We start from the raw sequence: 21,170 nt of genomic DNA on the forward strand, positions 1-21,170 counted from the left end.
CTTCAAATCACTCAGAAAGAAATAGCAAAAAAAAATAGTTATGGTGGCTCCAAGGTGGAGAATATAAATTAAAACAAACAAGCTTATCTGCCTGTTACTGACAGGAAAGGCATTATAATACAGAGAAAATAAACTATATAAGCAAAACACATAGACATAAAACTATCAACAATGTGAGTAAAACCTGAATTTCTCAAGAGTCTTGGCTCACTGCATTACTTTGAAATTTTATACTGATTTTCTACAGTAAAATATTTTCAACTATTAAGAGATTTAATCTGATTGTTGAACGCACCAAAGAAGAAATAAATGGAATCTCTGAGCTGGGGTACCTCTGTGGCATTCTAATAGGGTCCCCTAAAGCCCAACACTATATAGGCACTAAAGTCTACAATTTTTCAACTTCTACAAAACTTCATAAGAACAACTCACTTTAATTCCACCCATTTCCCATTACTTAATTTCTTGTTTGGTCATTTTAAAAAACACAGATTTCTTACTCTGGGTTTATTTTCAATTTCTAAAGCTCCTTTATTTATTTAATTAATTTATTTAATTTTTTAATAAGTGGTTTTAAAAATTAATTAATTAATTAATTAATTTTTGACTGCCTTGGGTCTTTGTTGCTGCACGCGGGCTTTCTCTAGTTGTGGCGAGCAGGGGCCACTCTTTCTTGCAGTGCGCGGGCTTCTCATTGCGGTGGCTTCTCTTGTTGCAGACCGTGGGCTCTAGGTGAGTGGGCTTCAGTAGTTGTGGCACATGGCTCAGTAGTTGTGGCTCTCAGGCTCTAGAGCACAGGCTCAGTAGTTGTGGCGCATGGGCTTAGTTGCTCCGCAGCATGTGGGATCTTCCCGGACCAGGGCTCGAACCCGTGCGCCCTGCACTGGAAGGCGGATTCTTAACCACTGCGCCACCAGGGAAGCCCTAAAGCTCCTTTATTTTAAATAACATCTTAAGCTTTTTGTAATTTAAGTAGGAAATGAGAGGATATCAAACTCACTGTGTGGTAAGTTTTTTAAGAGGCCAGATTAATAAACCTAAAAATCTCTAAGATTTTATGTGAATATTTGAAAAATAAAAATCCTAGACTACATACTACACAGATATGTTTTAAATATAAATTCAAGTTTCAAATAGGTTTTACAATATTCAAGAATATTTGAAATAAGGTAAGACAAATACTAGCTAATTTTTAAGCATGCTTGTTCTTTTTTTTTTTTTTTTTTAAATACGCTTATTCCTTAACAATAAATCTCTGGATGGAGGAGGGCAATTATTACTTTGATGAATTTCTTTTCATACTTGGCTACTCAAATAACATTAAAGAAATTCACGTTACCAAAACAAGTAAGTGAAAAATATAGGTTAAAAAGAAACTGAATTCAATAATGGGCAAGGTGTGACCATATTTTCAACATATGGAATAATACATTTATTTATAAAAACCACTGCATTTGAAACCTAGCAACACCATGATCCATTTATAGGCAGGGAATAATAATTAAAGATCAGAAAGATATGTATTAGGTCTGAACTGTGTATTAAAAACTACACTTTTCCAATTCATGGTTTTATTTTTTGCTGCTAAGCATCAAATTCTGGTGTTACAAATATTATACCAAAAAGCGTAATCATTGTGTTATAAGTGGTTCTTGCATTTGTTTTAAATATATGGCTACTGCATTTTTATTAACTATTAAAGAATGCATACTCTTTAATTAAACCTTTAAAAATATTCTATTTCCAAATGCCTAATATTTTTTTAAAAAGCATATTAGTCTCAATTTCTTATGATGCATGTACATTTATATTTCTTTGCTCAGTACTATCTCTGTGACTTCCCTTTACTTCCCCTTTGGCAAAAGCCTCCCTTGTCACATCACAGCCAAGAACAAAAAAGTCATACTCATAACACTGAGGTCTCTAATTTTTGTTGGAAAGGGTTAGGTTAAAAAAAGTTTCTAACTTCTCTGCAGAGTTGAATTATAAGGGAAGCGATAATCTAGAAAAAAACAAAATAAAATCACAGGTGTGGATGAATAAAGATGGTGTTTATTTTAGTTGTCAATGACATATTAAATTCCTTGCCTGGTTTCTTGATTCTCAACAAAACACAAATTTTCAGAAATATTTATTTCTAATTGGGAAAAGACTATAAGACTATTTATTTTCAGTTACAAAAATTTGTAATCTCTTACCTTAGTAACTTTTCTGGATTCAGATTCACTTTCAGATTCTGATTCTGATGCAGAATCTGAAGAACTGTCTTCTATTGAACTAGATTCAGCATTGGAAGAATCTGAAGTTTTAGAGTTTTCATTTTCCTTATCCACATCTTCAGAATCACTAATCAGAATAACAAATTTTGAAATATTAGATACTTATATAAACAAGCTTAAGTAGTTTGAAAAAACAAATGACAAGTGTTACCATTTGTCCATTTTGCCTGTGAACCAAAATCTTTATAGAGAAGTGTATTTCACTGAGAACCATTTCTTTTTAGTGTACAGAAAGACAGTAAAAATGGTTTTAAAATTCCAGAACATGTTAATGAAATGAGGAAGGTAGTATTACCTACAACCAAATAAATCAGAACCCATTCAAGACTAATTATACCACATCACACACAGTTCAAATGCAGAAGGTTATAAAATAACACTGAATGATATAATAAATAGAAAATAATTAATAATTAAATGTTTGATTTACCAGAAATACACATTAGGTGCTAACATTAACAACTTCAAAGATAGGCTGATTTTAAAATGCTGTTTCAAAATACTAAGTGTTCATTAATAAATTTAAATATTTATACATCAACTTTTGCTGAAACAGAGTTGCATTTTATAGATTTTTCTGTCCAAGAAAAGTATTAACATATGTCCCCTAATGTGGCCCTTAAACATATTATATGAGAAAATGTTAACTGGTTTAAAACAGAATTCTTCTAATGTTCTAAGTCTTACTAAAAATGTAAGATAATCAGATATAAAGTTTTAAAATACCAAACGATCAAATCTAAGTGCTGATGCTATCCATTCATTTGTTCACTCGCTCCCTTACTTAACAAATATTTACTGACTGCCCACCATATTGTTGGCACTATGTTAGGTGCTAAGGATAACAGAGGTCAGTAAGATACAGATGATCTCTATGTACTCCCTTATAGAGTCTACCATCCATTGGAGGATACAGAGAAGTAAGCTGGCAGTGACAATAAAGCGTGGAAAATAATAAGTAATAAAGTATACTGTGTCATGAGAACACCTGGAGGAGCATCTAAACAAACTTGACCGAGAGTGGGAACACTTCTAGAGGAAGAGACACATGAGTTGAAAAAGAGAAATAAGGCAGGCAGAAGGCAAGGGAAGTAGGTCTCCAAGAAGAGATAACATGTAAGATAGCCAAAAGGTCTTCTCTCAGGGGAAAAGAGATGCCTTGTTGTCTTTTTTATTTGCTCAAATTTGAAGGTCTAGTTCTCTTTACTGTGTGTGTGTGTGTGTGTGTGTGTGTGTGTGTGTGTGTGTGTATTGCTTTAAAAATCCACTTGGTTTAAAAAAAAAAATCTATCTTGTGCCAAAGAGTATTAGGCACTTCATAAGCAACTATCTAATTCAGATGTTCTAACATATTCTTACTGGGCGCATTATTATCCTATAATATTGAGGAAAGTTAAGTAACTTGCTCAAGGACACATAGCCAGGAGGGGTGGAACTGGAATTTAATCTCAAGTCTGTCTTACTATAAAGACCATTATTTTCTCCACTACCCAATATGAAAATACTTTGGAGTATTTCCCTTCAATGAAAATACTTAGGAGTATAAAACTCAAACTTAGTCATAAATAGTTATGATTACTAAAGGGTGGTTTTGAAGATACTTAAAGCCCCTCAGCTTTAAAAAATTATCATATAGTTATACTGGCAAAGTTTTAAAAAAAAATTCTAAGAGACAAGCAGAAAAACACACAGTGAAGGGAGAGTGGTGAGGCAAGGGAAGACTCGATATTTCCCTGAATGGAATTTTGTGGAGGAAATATGATTGCTATTTATTAAAAATGGAGTCATGGTAACATCTCAGAGCACATGTAATTATATTTGATGACTAAAACGTATGTTGTTGTTTTTTCTTCCCCTAGCAAAGAATGGCAATTTATTATCCCCCATTTAATGGTTAAAACATGTACTTAAAAATATAAGGTTTAGAATGTATCTGAGATTTCCTTTCGTATAATAAACAATTTTTAAAAATTCAAACATGGGTTAAAAAAAAAGTCTATTTCTGAAGAAAAAAGAATGAAACTAATACAATTTATGATTATAAATTTCTAGTATATTGACTTTTGCTATTGGAAAGGATATTTAGTGCACTGAACATAACTTCCCTTTCTAAGAAATAAGACACTTTTTATAAACTATGTAATTACAGATATTCTGATATTAAACTAGAAGCACAGAACTTCTCTCTAAGAAAAGGCTACTACAAACCAAGTAACTCGCTTGCTGCAACAAGTGAATGATTCTGAATATATTTAACTTCTAGCCTTTAAGATAAGGTTTTGAAGGTAAAAGTGTTATTTTGCTTTGCATCACTCAATTTTGATGGGTAATTATTGTTTACCTTACTGCTTAGAGTTTCAGATGTTAATCTAATGAAAAGAATTTACTGGTAACTAGCTTTTTAACTTTGCAATGATGAAAAGCCTGTATTAATTTAACCTACAGATTTCATTTGTTCTGAACAGGAAAAACAATATAAATCACTTTTAAAATCATTAAATCCTGACTTAAATTAATAAAGTCATAATTAGAGCATTATGCTGTGTTTGTTATAGAAGTGGCAGGGCGAGCTGCTTTAATTACTGTCTGTAATAAAAGGAGCAGAGAGCGTACTGCGCCCCAATCAGTGCTGTCAGCCAAGACTGAGCTAGGCTGCAAGCTCGTCAAGTGCGCGGGCAGCAGGCTCCCAGGGAAAGGGCCATTGTGTCTGCAGAGGCCACTCACTGACAGCAGTGGGGCAAACAGACTCAGACAATCCAAGGTATCAGCCCCAATTACTCAAAATTTTAATGACACTTTAATACATGATAATGTTGTTGATAATGGGAGATCTTAAAAAGTGCTAACACTTAAATATCTTATGACCGTCTTCCTTCACAGCCCCTGACTCTAATATTTGGATCATAATCTTTTTAATATAACATTATTTAGAAAAATCAATTGTCTTAGTTACATAATGGCAAAGTGTTGAAGGATTTAATTTTCACCCTCAGCAAAATTGCTTCAGAAGGTAATTAAGTGTTTCATGCCGTCTGCTTGATCACTTAACTCAGCCTTCCAAGGTTACACCAATTTTCAAAATGTAACCCCAAGATTTTTTCAAGTTCAAAATGAAAACTGAGCATTACAAGTAAGAGAATAATATGAATTAGTATTTTAAATTAATATTACAAGATTTAAAATCTGTTTGGGACAAAAAAAAACCACACACACTTATTTTCTCACTCAATGTTAGACCAGGGGAAAAGACCAAAGAATGTTTTTGAAGGAAATTCTGACAAAATAATTCACCTTTTTCCTTTGGTTTTGGAGTTCTTGTTGGCTGCTCTTTTGTTTTCTGCCTCTGACCCACTTCCACTCTCACTCTCGTGCTCACTGGACTCCTCACTGCTGTCTCCTTCGTCATCTTGTTCCCCACTTTCACTTCCAGATTCACTCTCTGAAAAAAAGATATCCAGATGCTCCTTGATTTATAGCCATTTAATTATACATAAGGACACAAGTAAGTGTCAACATTCATCACAAATGAAACCAGATGCTGAATTTTAGTTTAGTGGACCCCAGGTGTTCCACATTTCCTATTTCTGCCCTCTGGTCACTTAGACTCCTGAACCCTGCGGCAAGGGTAAGCATGGCGGGACTCCAATGCACAGAGAAGGCACTCTGCTAGTGAGTGGGGAAAGGCAAAGAAAAGATCTAAACTAAACCAAAGTGAGCCTATCTTGCTCTTCAAACCCATAAGTATTTTAGCTATGGCAAAAACTTTTCATTTAAAGAATGATTATGAGCATGATATAAGAATAAGAAATAATTTTAATTCCTCTACTTATAGTGAGAAATTTTATTTAGAGAAAAGGAAGGGATTGTTGAATTTTCTTAGGAAACAATTTTGAGAGGGAAATGAGTCATTCAAATCATCTTCAAAAATTCCTAAATTCAAAGGCAATAAAGCAACATCACTACTTAAAAAGCGCTTATTTTAGCTAGTATAGGAGTCTTCCGTAGGTCAAAGAAATGATAAAGTTACACTGAGGCACTATATAGTTAAATGTTTTATGAATAAATTATGGTATACTAGGGCTCTTTGCAGAAGTGATACATATAGTATATTTATGTGTATTTTAAACATGAAGCATAATTTTTTACTAGTTGAAATGATTATAGGTGCAGAGTTGTATCCTAGATAAGAGGACAAACTGTTGTCCCGGCCTATGATCTATCTGATGAAATGTCCTCAGACAGGAATGTAACCTCTAATTAAAACAGTATTCTAATAGGTAAATAATAGCTACTTTATGAGGATTAATTCATGTATCACAGCGAAAAGCTAGGAGTGCCTATATTCTTTTGGAACAGCTTGAAGTGGTTATAAGCATGAGTTCTCAAGCTGCAATGTCCGAGTTCAAACCCTGGCCCTGCCGTGTACCAAGCTGTAAGACTGAGCAAGTTATTCAGCCTCTTTGGGTCTCAGTTCTCCTTTCAGCAAAGGCTACTTCAAAGAGCTGTTGTGAAGATTAAATGATTTGAAACATGTAAAGGTGATTAGGACACAACAGTGCCTGCCACATGGTAAGGCACTCTTTATCATCAGCTTTTACAAAGAGCAAAATTTATTTTACCCAAACTTTACAAAGGCAAAACAAAACTGCTGAATAAAAATATTTTGAATTTGTTGTGATATCAAAGTTAAGCACACGTACATATTAACTTAGATAAATCGTTTATGCTATAAATAAATAAACAAACAAATAAATAAATAAGAAAGTATAGCATCTAAGTTACTTTCTCATGTTATTACATGGGAGTTCAACATGAATCTGGGTCCAGTTCACTTCAGGCACTGTTTATTTAAATTTTCAAGTTAGGTAAATCCTTGAGGAAATTCATTTATCCTCAAGAAGGCATGCTCACTTGAAAAAAACTGGTAACTTCTAATGAGAAAAGTTCTCTCTTTCCTCTGGTAGCCAGAATGGAACTCTGACATATGACTCCCTATTATAAGTACTCAGATAATCCCATGAAAAGCCATAATGTTAATGGAATACTTCAAATATGTATTGAAAAAGGTTAGACTCTAAACAGACAGGAGCTTGTGAATAAATGGGATGGAGACAAATATCTATATGAAACACTCAACTACACAACATGTCTTTCTCAATGGTCTATATCATTTCTGAAATTCCATATTTTTTAGCATTAACTCTTTGGATTGAAGTAATTTCCCCCATTTTTCAGCATATTACTTCAGAAGGTAAAACACCACAGATTAACTTATCGGATACTGAAAACAAAGATTTTGACAGGGGAAACAGAGGAAAAAATGAATGAATTACCTTAATGTCAAGTAATGGATGACCAAGTTAGTGAGCAGCCCTGGCTTCCCAAGGAATAAAGGTTTTAAAAGAAAGAGATGTCATTTGGTCTTGGATCAGATAAGTTTACTAGGCTAACTGTTAATAAGAGTATGTAACTCCTATATATACTTTATTATGCAAATCACTCAGACTTTCAGTATTGAAGAGACTTAAAAAGCATCTAACTCTACCCCTTCATTTATCAGATATAGAGAAGGTAAGTGCCTTATTCAATTTGCCTGGCTAAAACTCAGGACTTCTAGATCCTTCCTGTTTAGTATTTTTTTCATTGCATGTGGTTGCCCTCAATCTTTTTAGCTCTTTGTTTCTTTATAATACACAAGAGATTTATTAATTTTAGCTTTCATGTAGAAGTAAAAGAGTAAAAAATGGATAAGAACAGACTGCTCAAGGTTAAAAATAAACTTTACATTTTATTGGGGGTTGGCTATAAAGTTCGTTTGGGTTTTTTCTTACAGAAAAATCCGAATGAACTTTTTGGCCAACCCAATACAAAAGAAAAGTTACTTTTAAAGGCCCCACTAAAGGCTTATCAAATATAAAATTACATTTTTCAATATGCTAATGAATATCACAGGCAGTATGGGTCAGAATTCAGAAAAGCATGCATTCCCGTTTCAATTCTATCATTTATTAGTTGTGGGTCCAAGAGGCAATGTCAAATGAAAAGGCGTTAGAAATTACTTTGAAAACAGTGATATGTAAGTGAAAGGAATTATTGTAATGGTATAAACTTCATTTAAACCAGCTTGTTGAATATTATGTTCTAGGCCTTATTGGTCTATAGGAAGCACAGCATATAAGCTATAGTGAACAATGTTTTTCAATGAATTAAAACCCCACCACTGTCACTGCTGCTCTCAGAAGAGTCCTCCTCCTCCTCTGCAGATTCAGAATAAAATTTCTTATCAGGATTCTCTTTCTTTGCTTTTCCTGCTGGAGTCCATTCTTTTGCCTGATTAAAAAAAAAAAAAGTAAAAATGTAAATATCAATGAATTCTCATTAAGGAATTCAGTCTTCAGGTAAACTAGTCATTCAGAATACTCTGTGAACCCAGAAGGAAGTTTAAAGCCTCAACAGAGAAGGCAACTCTGAGAATCCTGACACTGGTTTGTTCCCCTTTACCCCTAAGCAAAGGGACATGAACTCTCACTCAGAGCCTATTATGTTAGATCAACAACCTTGTTTTAACATATGATTTTAAACACTTGTGTATTCGTTGGTCTACAGAAGATTTAAACTAAAGTACGACAGTCTAGAAGAGATGAGGGCAATTAGAGGCAGACACAGTAACAGCAGTAAGAAATTCAAGTTCACAGCTTGATACTGAGGTAAAAGAAAAAAAGAAAGAAAATACTTAGTGTAGGCAATAAATAGCCCGTACCATCTCAACAGCCTGAACCCTGGGGCACCTTGGGGTTCTATCAAGACAGAATCTTGGCTTCTGTCTTTCTCTTCTATCCTAAACATCTAATGCATCAAGAAAGCCTATAACCACCACCTTGGTCAGAGCTCTCTCCCGGATTACAACAGTCTCTAACCGGCTATGTTGTATCTATGCCCACCTCCCATCCCCCATTCCAAGCTGGCTCAACACAGCAGCTAGAATGATTTGATTAACTCTAGTCAAGTCCCTCTTTGTCTGAAATGCTGCAAAAGGCCTCCCATTCACTCAGAAAAAATGAAGTTCTTACAGCACTCTGCTCAGCCCTACGTGCCTGAGGTCCTCTTGGTCCTCTTGCGGCTGCTCTCCCTCCTGCCCACTCTCCTCCGGCCACTCCTTACAGTGTCTTCAAACGCTCCAGGCATGCTCCCCTCTTCAGGCCTTTCCTCAAAGCTGTTCCTACTGCCAATATCCTCCCCCAACATGACTTGCGTGGCTCATTCCCTCACCTCCTTCAATTCTCTGTACAAATGCCACCTCAGGGAGGACCACTCAAAATTCCAACCTCCCATGCCTGGTACTTCTGATGTTCCTTTGCTCTAGTCTTTTTTTTTGGTCACAGCACTTATTACTTTCTAACATACTACTGTATACAATTTGTATATTTAACTGTCAGTCTATCCCTGCTAGAATGTCAGCTTCTGGAGAGCAGAGATGTTTGAATATTTTGTACACTGATACACCTTAAATGTGTCTGGCACAGTAATCATTAGTTGGGTGATAGCACCTTAAAAACTTTAATACAGTGTACTAAAGTAAAAGAAATTTTTTTCATAAGTGTGACTTTGATTCATTAAGAAAAAATTAAATCATGCTTCATACACTCTCTTTTAAAGGGCAAGAAAATGTATATTTTTTAAAAGGTCAAGAACGGTTAAGACTCATTTATTCATCACACTTTTGAGCTTCTACTATGTGCTAGCCTGCTAGAGTAACATTTTGTTGTAAAGAAATTTATAGTAGGATAGAGGTTCTTATTCAAGAGGGGTTCTCAGCACTGGATATATGTCAGAATCACCTGAGAATATTTTTAAAAATACTAATAACAAAAATAAAAATACTAATACTAAAAAAGCTAATGCTTGGGATTCACTTCCTAAGACTCTGATTTAATTGGTCTGGTGTAGGTCTGACATAGGTTTGTTTTGTTTAAAGAGCTCCGTATGATTATAGTGTACAGCTAGGTTTGAAAACCACTGATCTAGAGGGCTTATGGGCTTAAGATATGTTGCTTAAAAGGATAAGCTTCAGTAACTTGGAAAACTACTATCTGGACAATAATAGAAAAATAAGTAAAAATTACTCAAATATATTTGAATAAGATACTAACATAAGATCAGCAGTATTCCTTTCTTCTTTTATGTATATTTAAAATGCTCTGTCCTCCAGTTACAAATAAAGATAGTATTCTATAAACAAATTTCTCCTATATTTAGTGAACAGTGAAGTTCATATTTTTCTTAAATCCAAACAAGTAATATTTTTCTGAAGGCTAGTAAAAAGTGTGTGAAGTCCATTTATAGGAAAAAAAATTACTTAATTAGACTATGGCTTTCAGGGTAAGACTGAGTCAACAAACAAGGAAAATCAGGCTCCTATGCTCAAAGGGCTATATTATTTTGACATGGCCATGGACTCTCTATTCATGGAGTTTTAGGTTTTAAAGGGTAAAGACTAACAATAAAAATATTTTACTTTTTGTTATGGTCTTTTATGACTATGATAATTGTATCATTCTAAGCAAAAGAAATAACAGGGAAAAGGGAGGAGGAAAATAGCAAGGCACTAATTTGAAAGTTCCTATGTAGGATAAAATACTGATAGTAACTGACAGTAGATGTGTTTATAAAGCAAAATACCCTTGATATGCAAAAGACAGTTTTTCTGTAACTGGGGAGAAAAGAATTTTCTAGAACTAAGCAAAAAAAAATTATAAAGAATCTTGAAAGCTTACTGGTGTCATAAATATATATCATATCTGATATCCTGGAAATGGTAGTATGCAATGCAAAGTGACTTCTAGTGTCAATGGACTAGGTTTCATGTTCTTTTTGTTTGTTTGTTTTTTTGCGGTACGCGGGCCTCTCACTGTTGTGGCCTCTTCCGTTGCGGAGCACAGGCTCCGGACGCACAGGCTCAGCGGCCACGGCTCACGGGCCCAGCCGCTCTGCGGCATGTGAGATCTTCCCGGACCGGGGCACGAACCTGTGTCCCCTGCATCGGCAGGCGGACTCTCAACCACTGCGCCACCAGGGAAGCCCCATGTTGTTTTGATTAAAATATCAGATTATCTAAGCCTAGGCCATTATTCTTACTAAGTTATATTTCATAGTAACAAGATGTGACCCTGTAAGATCACTCTATAGTAAAACTAGGATAACATATGTACTACATGCATGAAATACATTGACGGGACTTTAGAGGGGTGAGGTAGAATGAAAGACTATGTGAACAGTACTTTCTGCATTGTTGCAGCTGCATCTTATAATAAAACTATGTGCATTATTTTTATATTTACTTGAGTCTCTATAGTATAATTTTAAGTCAGTATGTCCAGAGACCAACAGACTGAAACTGTTTTCTGCATGGCATCAACGGAGAGTGACAGTTTTTTCCAACCAAGTTCTATCAATTATAATTATCCTCCATAAGCTACCAATTATTAATTTTCACAATGTAGTCAGCAAAATGAAAAGGAAATCAATTTGTAACTGTTGAACTGGACAGGTGAAACGAATATAAGAAAATAGGTTATTTAAGTACTGTCCCTCTAAGATAGTTAATGCTTAGAAGAGCACATGAAAATAGAAGAAGCCAGCCAACCAACCAATCTATCAGCCAATATAAGGATACTGCTGAGACCAAATTAAATTGCATGGCATTGTTATTAATTTCTGAGATGACAAACTATTTTTATTTTACTTTTTTTTGGTGGATTGGGGCAGCAAGGAGGAAGGATAGGGCGGAAGCGGGGGTAGGATAAAAGGATGATTCTACTTGGACCAAAACATCATGTACCCAACAGTGAAAAAGGACAGAACCATAAAAACAACAAACAGACATAAGAAATTAGGAGAGACAGTATTTCTGTGAAAGAATCATAACAAAGAACATGCTCTTTTTATTCTGGCACCTGACCAAAAGTTTCACAAGTAAGCCAATTTTTTTGAAGAATACTTAAGAGTAGTATGTATTTTTTTTTTTTTCCGCGGTACGTGGGCCTCTCACTGTTGTGGCTCCGGACGCGCAGGCTCAGTGGCCATGGCCCACGGGCCCAGCCTCTCCGCGGCATGTGGGATCCTCCCAGACCAGGGCACGAACCCATCCCCTGCATCGGCAGGCGGACTCTCAACCACTGCGCCATCAGGGAAGCCCCTAGTATGTAGATTTGAGGGGAAATCACCAAACTTAGTTGCAAGGAGGAGCATGCAACTTGTTTTTAATAAGTTTTATAATTTAAAAAATCATCTCTAAATAGAGAGAATTTGTCACAGCATGAAAACAGTGGTGTTAAATACTAAGGATAGCACAGATTTGCAAACAAGCTCAAGCTTCCTCTCCTCATGTTACATAATAAAATGCAGTAGGAGAATGAACAATGGACTCAGATAAGGGTTGGAATCCCAATTCCATCACTTACTAGCTATGGGAACTTGGGCAATTTACTTAAGTTCTCTGAACCTTGGTTTCATCATCTGCAAAATGGGAATAACAATAACCATCACTTATAATCATTATGAGGTTTAAACAAGATTATGTTTATAAAACTATCAAAGTATACTCCAGGGTCTGCTAAATGGAGCCATTATCAGCTGTTACTGCTCTTGCCACACTCCAAAGCCAGACAAGTCTGTGTAGTTAAGAGAAACATATTTCTCAAAAGAATCAAATTAAACGGCCATGCCTGGGGAATTCCCTGGTGGTCCAGTGGTTAGGACTTGATGCTTTCACTGCTGTGGCCCAGGTTCGATCCCTGGTTGGGGAACTAAGATCTTGCAAGCTGTGCAGTGTGGCAAAAAAAAGAAAAAGCTATGCCTGTTACAGAAATTCTTCTATTTAAAGTAATATTTTTTTTCCCATTGTATATGGAAAAGTTAGGCAAGAAGATTAACTGACTTTCTCATAGGAATTAGTGAGAAAGACTGGTTATCTGAATCCTAGTTCAAAATATGTGTTCTACCAGAAAAGCATCCAGGATGTAATACCTAAGTGTTCTTTTTTATTAATTCTACTTAAAAAAGGATCAGATATATTTCACATAATCAATCTCTAAAGACAATCAGAAGACCCCTCTCTTTATTTCTCTTGTTTATGTAAGAAAGAAAGAGATAATACTAGGAAAGAACACTACTTCTCTTACTTTAGTGGACAACATGTTTTAAAGATCTAGGAAAAGGTTATTTATATAGAGAGCTTTTTTTTTTTTAATGTGAAAGCAACGTATTTTTCATTTTAATTGTGACCTTGTGTAAGGACATTTTTGGTACATGATGCTTCCTATTTATGTTTAGGCTTCACGTAAAAAAGGTTCATCAGAAAATCGAGAAGAACACTTTGCATGGTTTTTCTGGAAGAGACAGCAAAAATGATTTAGAAAACATTAACAGGAAGCTTACGAATCTCTAAACTAAGTAGGAAAAGCTCAACCCAATGAAACTAAATACCTTAAAAATTGAATCTACACAACTACAAATGCAATACCACAAATGTGGGTGGCACTGATGCAGAGAATTCCATTCTCTATTTCCTTGAAGAAAAGGAACAGTACATGTACAATGACATAGGAATACTACAATATTTATTTCCCATAGCAGCAAGATATGTCTAACACATTACATTTAGAAATACCAGAGCAATTTTCAATCCACCAAAAAAGCTTTTATATAAAACAATAGTTATTCCAGAATCTCCCACTGCTTGACAAAATTAATTTCAGAAAGGTCAACTTACCAACTCTATTACTTCTACATTTCGAACTGATGGGTCAGGCGCCACCTCTGGCCAATTAGATAATTCCAGGTACCCAGTAGCTGTAGTGTTGAGAGTATGAGACAAAGTGCCAAGCTGGTAATGATCCCTACCTATTAAAATAGAGGAAAATATAAAATAAACAATATGAGCTGTATATAACAGAGAACAATCCTAATCAGAGCTCAAGGTAATTGGCATATTACCTCAAATGTCAAGGAATAAATATAAACTAGGAAGCTCTTCATAGGTCAAAAAACTGATTTCAGTCCATAGATTACAATAATCTCCCCCATAATGGTCAATAAAAAAGCTAATCAGTCAGTGTGTTTAGAGGTGTTGCTCTGATATGTAGCTTCTCTAAAAATTACTTTACTGTGAATATTAAGAATGACAGCACAGTTAAACAATCCATATACATGTCTTGCCACAAACACATTCAGAATTTTAATAGTTTTTCTACAAAACTGAACTGCTTTTTATCGCTTTACAACATCAAATAAGAAATTATATGAAAACCAAAGTATATAATCATTTGATTCCCACTGTAATGGCTACTTGTTAAACTGAGAAAATAAACACTCCTTTTAAAACGCTGGGGAAAATAAGTCAACTTCCATCTTTGAAAAGCAAACAAATACAAAGGGATATTTTTATGAAATAATTCTTCCTGGAAAAGCTTATGTTAGTGTACACAGAATATTTATTTAATAACTAAGTATTAAGTTGAATTATATACTCCTTATTAAACAAAGCTATCTATTTAAAACAGAGATGAAGTCAATGTCTGCAAGAACAACACAGCTTTTATCTACTGTTCAGCCAAGTCATCTGGTTAGAATAAAAATAAAATCAGAAGATTGAAATTATTCAGGTAAATAAGGTCTATAAAAACATGAACTACTATAAAGCTTGCGTTGGAGAACAGATGAATGAGTAGAAAGCACACTGGTCTTATATATTTACATATGCTAATCACTTATATTTTCTAAGAGATAAATTTTAAACATGTTAGAAATGGGATATAATGTCATAATTTTTTAGACAACAAATATTTTGCAGGTATATTCTGATAACAGTACCTTTAAAAGGAGACTCAAGCAGTGGTGCCGGTTTTTGAGCCAGGAATATTTTTTTGGCATATTTACTTAAAGCTCCACTCTTCTCATTCGGAACAATAAGCTGCCTAATAAATCTTGTACGGTCTCTGATGTCGTAGTTTTGATCATACTTGCCGAGATTTAATATGTACTGGGTAAGCAATTTTGTCTGTTGGAAAAAACCAGAACAAGATGAGAACAGTTATTTATGATTATTGATAACTCTGGATAAACATATTTAAAGAGGTAATAAAAATGAATGGTTATGTCAAACAAATGTTGTTCCATAGGGAATATGCATTTCTAACGCTGCAAATGGAATTCTGAAGCCAAAGCACATGTCCTCTTCAGTATTGGGGAGGTGAATGCTGAGTACCGAGAAGCAGCCATGTGCTAGATTATTAAACTGCTGAAGTGGAAAGAAAGGCATCATTAAAAAAATAATCATATATGGCAAACCCGCTGAAGGGTCTACGTGAGAATAATGAATGTGGAAATACAACTAAAAACATGGCACTCAAAACTTAATCGGAAAAATATGCAGGACATCAAAATATCAGAGAGTATTAGGGGGCTGGCAAACTGCTTCTCCTGAGGTGTGTTTTATGAAGAGATACTGTCCCTGGCATAAGCAGTGTCTGCACTCTGACTGCACTCAGTTACTTTACCCTGAATTATGACCCATTAAAGCAGACACATGAATCACTGAACTGGATTACTGCAAATTATTTGCAGTGCATTTAGCTGTTACTTTTTCATAAAAGCAAGCTGCTGATGCCCTCTAAAAACTAGGATAAAAGACTCCTTCCATTTTTTTCCCCATGTTGCTTATAGCCTCTGGTAATATTGGTCATTTATTTATTTATGTTAGGGAACAACTTATTATAGCAGCTTCTACACTATAATAAGATTTCCTAAGTCAATTTCTGAATGTACTACATTAACATATATTGAGATAATTTTAATAATAATTAAACCAAAACTGAAATGTTAACAAAATAGGTTTGTATTTTAAACTCCAGTTATTTTATTGAAAAAGCATAATTTTAATTTAGAAGGTTACACACATACAATTCTAACTATAAATAGGATTCATAATACACGGGAAAACTAAACATCTGCATTAGAACATTTTACAGACATTGGAAGTGGATTAAAAACAATAAAATCAGTGAAGTCAGGCAAAGCTAAAGATAGTTCTATAACAATAAGCCAAAGTACAGGAATGGTGCGGTAAACTTGTACAATATTAATTCGTTAAGATAATTGATTTGGATAAAAAGCAACCTTCTTTCAGTAATAATCTATTTAAAAACCATTAACCTAGTTTTACTAAAACAGAACTACAAAAAATACAAGTGAAAAATGTTAATAGAGCTATTCTAAATTTGGTTACCAACTACTGCTATCCACTAATTATTACACCATGTTGGTTCAACCTCAGATAAGAAAAATTCTATGACTGATTTTTAAGGACGATTAGCAAAATAGTCACCAAATGAGTAATACAGGTCAAAAGGAAGTGTTGTACACTGGACTGTGTAATCAGCTTGCTGGGATAACCTGGGAAAAACACACCCAACTGTTAGTTTCCTCAAATGTAGAGTGAGAATCTATAACTAGGTTAACTCTAAAGTCTATTTTTGAGTGTTGAGATTTAGAATATGGAACTAAAATAAATCAGAAAAAGAAAATAAGTCTATTCATTGAAATAATTTTTTGAGTTAGTGGACTGATTCATCTTGCTTTTATTTCTGATCCCTGAAATTAATGTTTAGGAAATTAAATTATTTCAAAATATTAACAGACACTATTGAAACTGAGATAGAAAATTTTAAGTAATTAAAATTATGTAATTTCTATAATATGTATTTATTGACTGTAAAACTTGTTTTATTATATTGGTAGGTTATGAAACAGTTCTACCAAAAATGTATTTTCAAAAATAAAATTCTAAAAGATAAACTCATATCCATGTTCAATGATGCATTAAAAACATAAGCAGAATAATTTTCACTCAGATATGTATTTATTCATATACTTTAATCAATTTCTTAGCTCTATCTCTAAAACCAAATCATTGGTATTTATCTGAAGAACATATTTTTATATGGTCTTATTATTTTTAAATTAAAGAAAAATTGCCTACAATCTTCTTCAAAACTGAATTTTATGATCACCAAATATGAAAATGTTGACATTTGCAACTTACTCTTCTCTACAGAACATAATATTTTTAATGGAAAAAAATGTCTTCTTTACAGATCAAACAAATGATCTGGTAGTACAGAGAAAATTCTGTTGAATACAAGGATATTCTCAATGCTTTCTTTTATGTTAAAATCTGTAAATATTTCAAGCCTAGATATTTAACTTTCCCCCCTCCATTCAATAAAACTATCTTTATGAGATAAAACTTTTAAATAATTCTCTTCTATACTGTAAACAAAAATTTCATCAAATTTAGATAATGCAAAACCAACTGCCTCCTCGATTTCATTTCATTCTAATACAAAATATAAACTTATCCACAAAAATAGGAGTTCCATCAAAAAAGTCTTCACCATAGTTGAGATACTGCAAATGATAGAACTTCTAAAATAAATTTTTAGCTCTTACCACTTAATTTGTTCAGTTCTTCCTTCGTTTTTATAGGGATACATTTCAATGTCTTCCTGTTTGCAAGATTTGTTTCTAAGAATTGTTATTTGCTAAAATTTTCAAAAGCTGAAGGTTTTTAGTGCTCTACCTGATAAACACTTTAAAGATTTCCAAATGATTTTGAATCAAAATCTAACCAATACACAAAAGTTTCACTTAATCTACTCCTCCACCCACCCGCCCCGGGCAAAAAAGTCAATATAGAACACAGGCTAATTTACAAAGCAGTTTTTCATAAAATCACATTTCTAAAATCCCACTGGTCACATGCAGCAAAAAGAATTGCGTATGAGAGTGTGCGGTGTCATGCCTAAGTATGCTTTTTCAATATTAGCTTCATCACAAGAATCCTGTAGTTCAGTTAAACTACACATATCAAATATCAGTAATTTTGACCATTATAGTTTTATTTCACTTGGTAGAATAAGCAGAGTGAGTATGCATGCACCACAACCAATTCCCAAAATATTTCTGTTCCACAGTTTTCTTAATTTAATAAGAACGTTGATTTTACCATGACAACATCCGTTCAGTGAAAGCCACGTTGGGGCTTTTAAATTTACAACAGCATTTACGGCGATTTTGACAGAATAAACTTCCAAAAGCTTTACTTTGATTCCATTTACACTGACAGAAGAAATGTACAAAAGTTTTGAGTAAAAATGGTCGAACTATTGTTGGAATTAATTGCTTATCTATTTGAAAACCAGCATCATTCAGGTCCTTTTTCTGCTAATGGAGAAATACATTAACCATTATTGCTTCATTTCTCATATGTGCAAAAGAAAACTTAGAATAAAAAATGAACAAAATTAAATTTTAAAAAACAGTTATTTGATCTATATGAGATCATGTTTCACAGAGAGACATGTAAACATATTTGGCACCTGTATACATTAAATTGTCATCTTGAGGCTTAGTCTTCCTAAAATACCTCCCAACTTTTTAAGTAGATGCTAATCCTGTTTTAGCAGATTTATATCACTATGATTTTCATGGTGGATGGTAAAAGTTGATGAACATTTTGTGCATGTTAAATAATGATACACAAAAATTCAGTTCTTCATTCTTCATTAAATGTACACTTCAAGTTTTAAGAATTTATTGCTGCTGGATTTATAACAAAATAAAACAATAACTGGCAAATAATAAATAGGTTTTGAGATTTATAGTACACAATAAATGACAAAACTACTGTAGTGAGAGTGCTCTGACCACTCTCTTTAATGGCCTATAGCAAGATTGTTCTGTCTCTATCTCCTGCACATATTTCAGCCACAACCAACCTCTAACTTCCCATGTTTTCCTCTTACTCCATCCACTGACAGCTGGGAGCTTCATGCTTTGCACAGGCCATGACACAACTTGCCTGTTGTGTCATCAAGTTACCATCAGATAAAACAAACACTTACGTCACCACCACTGGAAAAGCGAAGGACTTAGCTTTTCATACCTGCCTCATCAGGGCACACTTCATTTTATCAGCACACATCCTATATGCTGCTCTAAAGGGAGAGGTTAGTCATGTTGCATCTCAAAAAGACTGGGAAAAGAAAGTCAAAGTCTTTCCAATTTAAATGTTTCACATTTTAAAATGAAATCTCTGTTCACTGCACTTGTATCTTACAGGTCACTAGACAAAACCATGGCAGAGGTTAGAAGTACAACATGGAGGGACTTCCCTGGTGGCGCAGTGGTTAAGAATCTGCCTGCCAATGCAGGGAACACGGGTTCGATCCCTGGTCCAGGAAGATCCCACATGCTGCGGAGCAACTAAGCCCGTGTGCCACAACTACTGAAGCCTTCGCGCCCTAGAGCCCGCACGCTGCAACTACTGAAGCCCACGTGCCTAGGGCCCGTGCTTCGCAACAAGAGAAGCCACTGCAATGAGAAGCCCGCGCACCGCAACAAAGAGTAGCCCCTGCTCGCCACAACTAGAGAAAGCCTGAGCGCAGCAACAAAGACCCAATGCAGCCGGAAAAAAACCAAAGAACAACAACAAAAAACCCAGATGGGATGTTTAATAGTAAATTTAAATGGATTTTATTCATAAAATTATACAAGACAAGCAAAGAGAATAACAAAATGTACCATAAATAACAGAAATACTCAATAGCTTATATATAGCTATGTATTAAATTTTTGTCTTATTATTATTTTGCTTCTTAGATTTAAGGAATCATTTCTGGTACCACCTAATGGTCAATGCCATCCAGACGCTATTTACACCAATTACTTTGGATTAACTCTAAGTCACTGTGACATAGGAAAAATGAATTTTGGGGAATGCCATATAATTATTGAGAAATCCATTATTTAAAAAAAACTTCTCAAAATATGGGCATCATATTTTTACCTAAATACTCTGACAAGTAATAAACTGGTAAATATTTGCTCAAACAATAGCCTTCTTTAAATATTATATAGGTCAGCACAAAATAAAAAAGGTCTCTTAAATTATAGTCCTATCAAAAATATATATATATAGTCCTAAAATCTGCTTAGATATATATCAGTTTAAGGAATATAAAAAAGTATACAGAATTCAGCATTTAAAACTGGTTCCACATAGTTGTAATTTTTAAACGGAAGGATACTGGCAAATGCATTTGGTAAAGGAAGGAGAACTACATAAAATTCTTAACATAGACCAGAGGCAAATCTAAGCAGTACTAGTGTTCTATCTAATCAATTTCATCACTTCATGACTAGGCAGGATTCTTTAAATTTTTTTAATTAAGAAAATTTTATTGAATGCAAGATTCTTTAAATTCTATAGTGCTTTACAATTTTCAAAAGTTTCACACAGATGATTTCAGATAATCTGATAACAGCCCTTTCTCACCTCCCTCACCCCTATACTGCCCATCCACCCTTCCTTCTCCCCATTGGAAACCAGCAGTTTGTATCTGTGAGGCTGCTTCTTTTTTGTTTTATTCACTAGTTTGTTGTATTTTTTAGATTCCACATATAAGTGATATCTTATAGTATTTGTCTTTCTCTGTCTGACTTATTCCACTTAGCATAGTGCCCTCCAAGTCCATCCACATTATTGCAAATGGCAAAATTTTTATTCTTTTTTATGGCTTTTTGTAAGATCTTACGGAAAAACCCAAATGAACTTTTTGGCCAACCCCATATTTTACATATATATATATATATATATATATATCATCTTGTTTATCCATTCATCTGTTGATTGTTCGTTAATTCTTCTAGGTCTTTGTTAAATGGTTCTTGCACCTTCTCGACCTTTGCCTCCATTCTTTTTCCGAGGTCCTGGATCATCTTCACTATCATTATTCTGAATTCTTTTTCTGGAAGGTTGCTTATCTCCACTTC

General features: G+C 34.2%; 1 protein-coding gene across 4 annotated transcripts in view; it reads right to left on the reverse strand.

The window, feature by feature from the left end:
* AP3B1 (adaptor related protein complex 3 subunit beta 1) overlaps nucleotides 1–21,170 on the reverse strand; it is a 276,335-nt gene that overhangs the window by 90,818 nt on the left and 164,347 nt on the right. For all 4 annotated transcript variants that reach the window (XM_029215628.1, XM_029215632.1, XM_029215630.1 and 1 more), the window contains exons 16-20: nucleotides 15,150–15,336; nucleotides 14,050–14,180; nucleotides 8,498–8,609; nucleotides 5,571–5,718; nucleotides 2,199–2,346 (exon numbers count right to left, since the gene is read on the reverse strand). In XM_029215628.1, the coding sequence (XP_029071461.1) occupies nucleotides 2,199–2,346; nucleotides 5,571–5,718; nucleotides 8,498–8,609; nucleotides 14,050–14,180; nucleotides 15,150–15,336 (726 nt within the window). The remainder of the gene's footprint in view (nucleotides 1–2,198; nucleotides 2,347–5,570; nucleotides 5,719–8,497; nucleotides 8,610–14,049; nucleotides 14,181–15,149; nucleotides 15,337–21,170) is intronic.

This window comes from Monodon monoceros, unplaced genomic scaffold (assembly GCF_005190385.1).
Source record: "Monodon monoceros isolate NGI ecotype Baffin Bay Population unplaced genomic scaffold, NGI_Narwhal_1 Super_Scaffold_12, whole genome shotgun sequence".
Lineage (NCBI taxonomy): Eukaryota > Metazoa > Chordata > Mammalia > Artiodactyla > Monodontidae > Monodon > Monodon monoceros.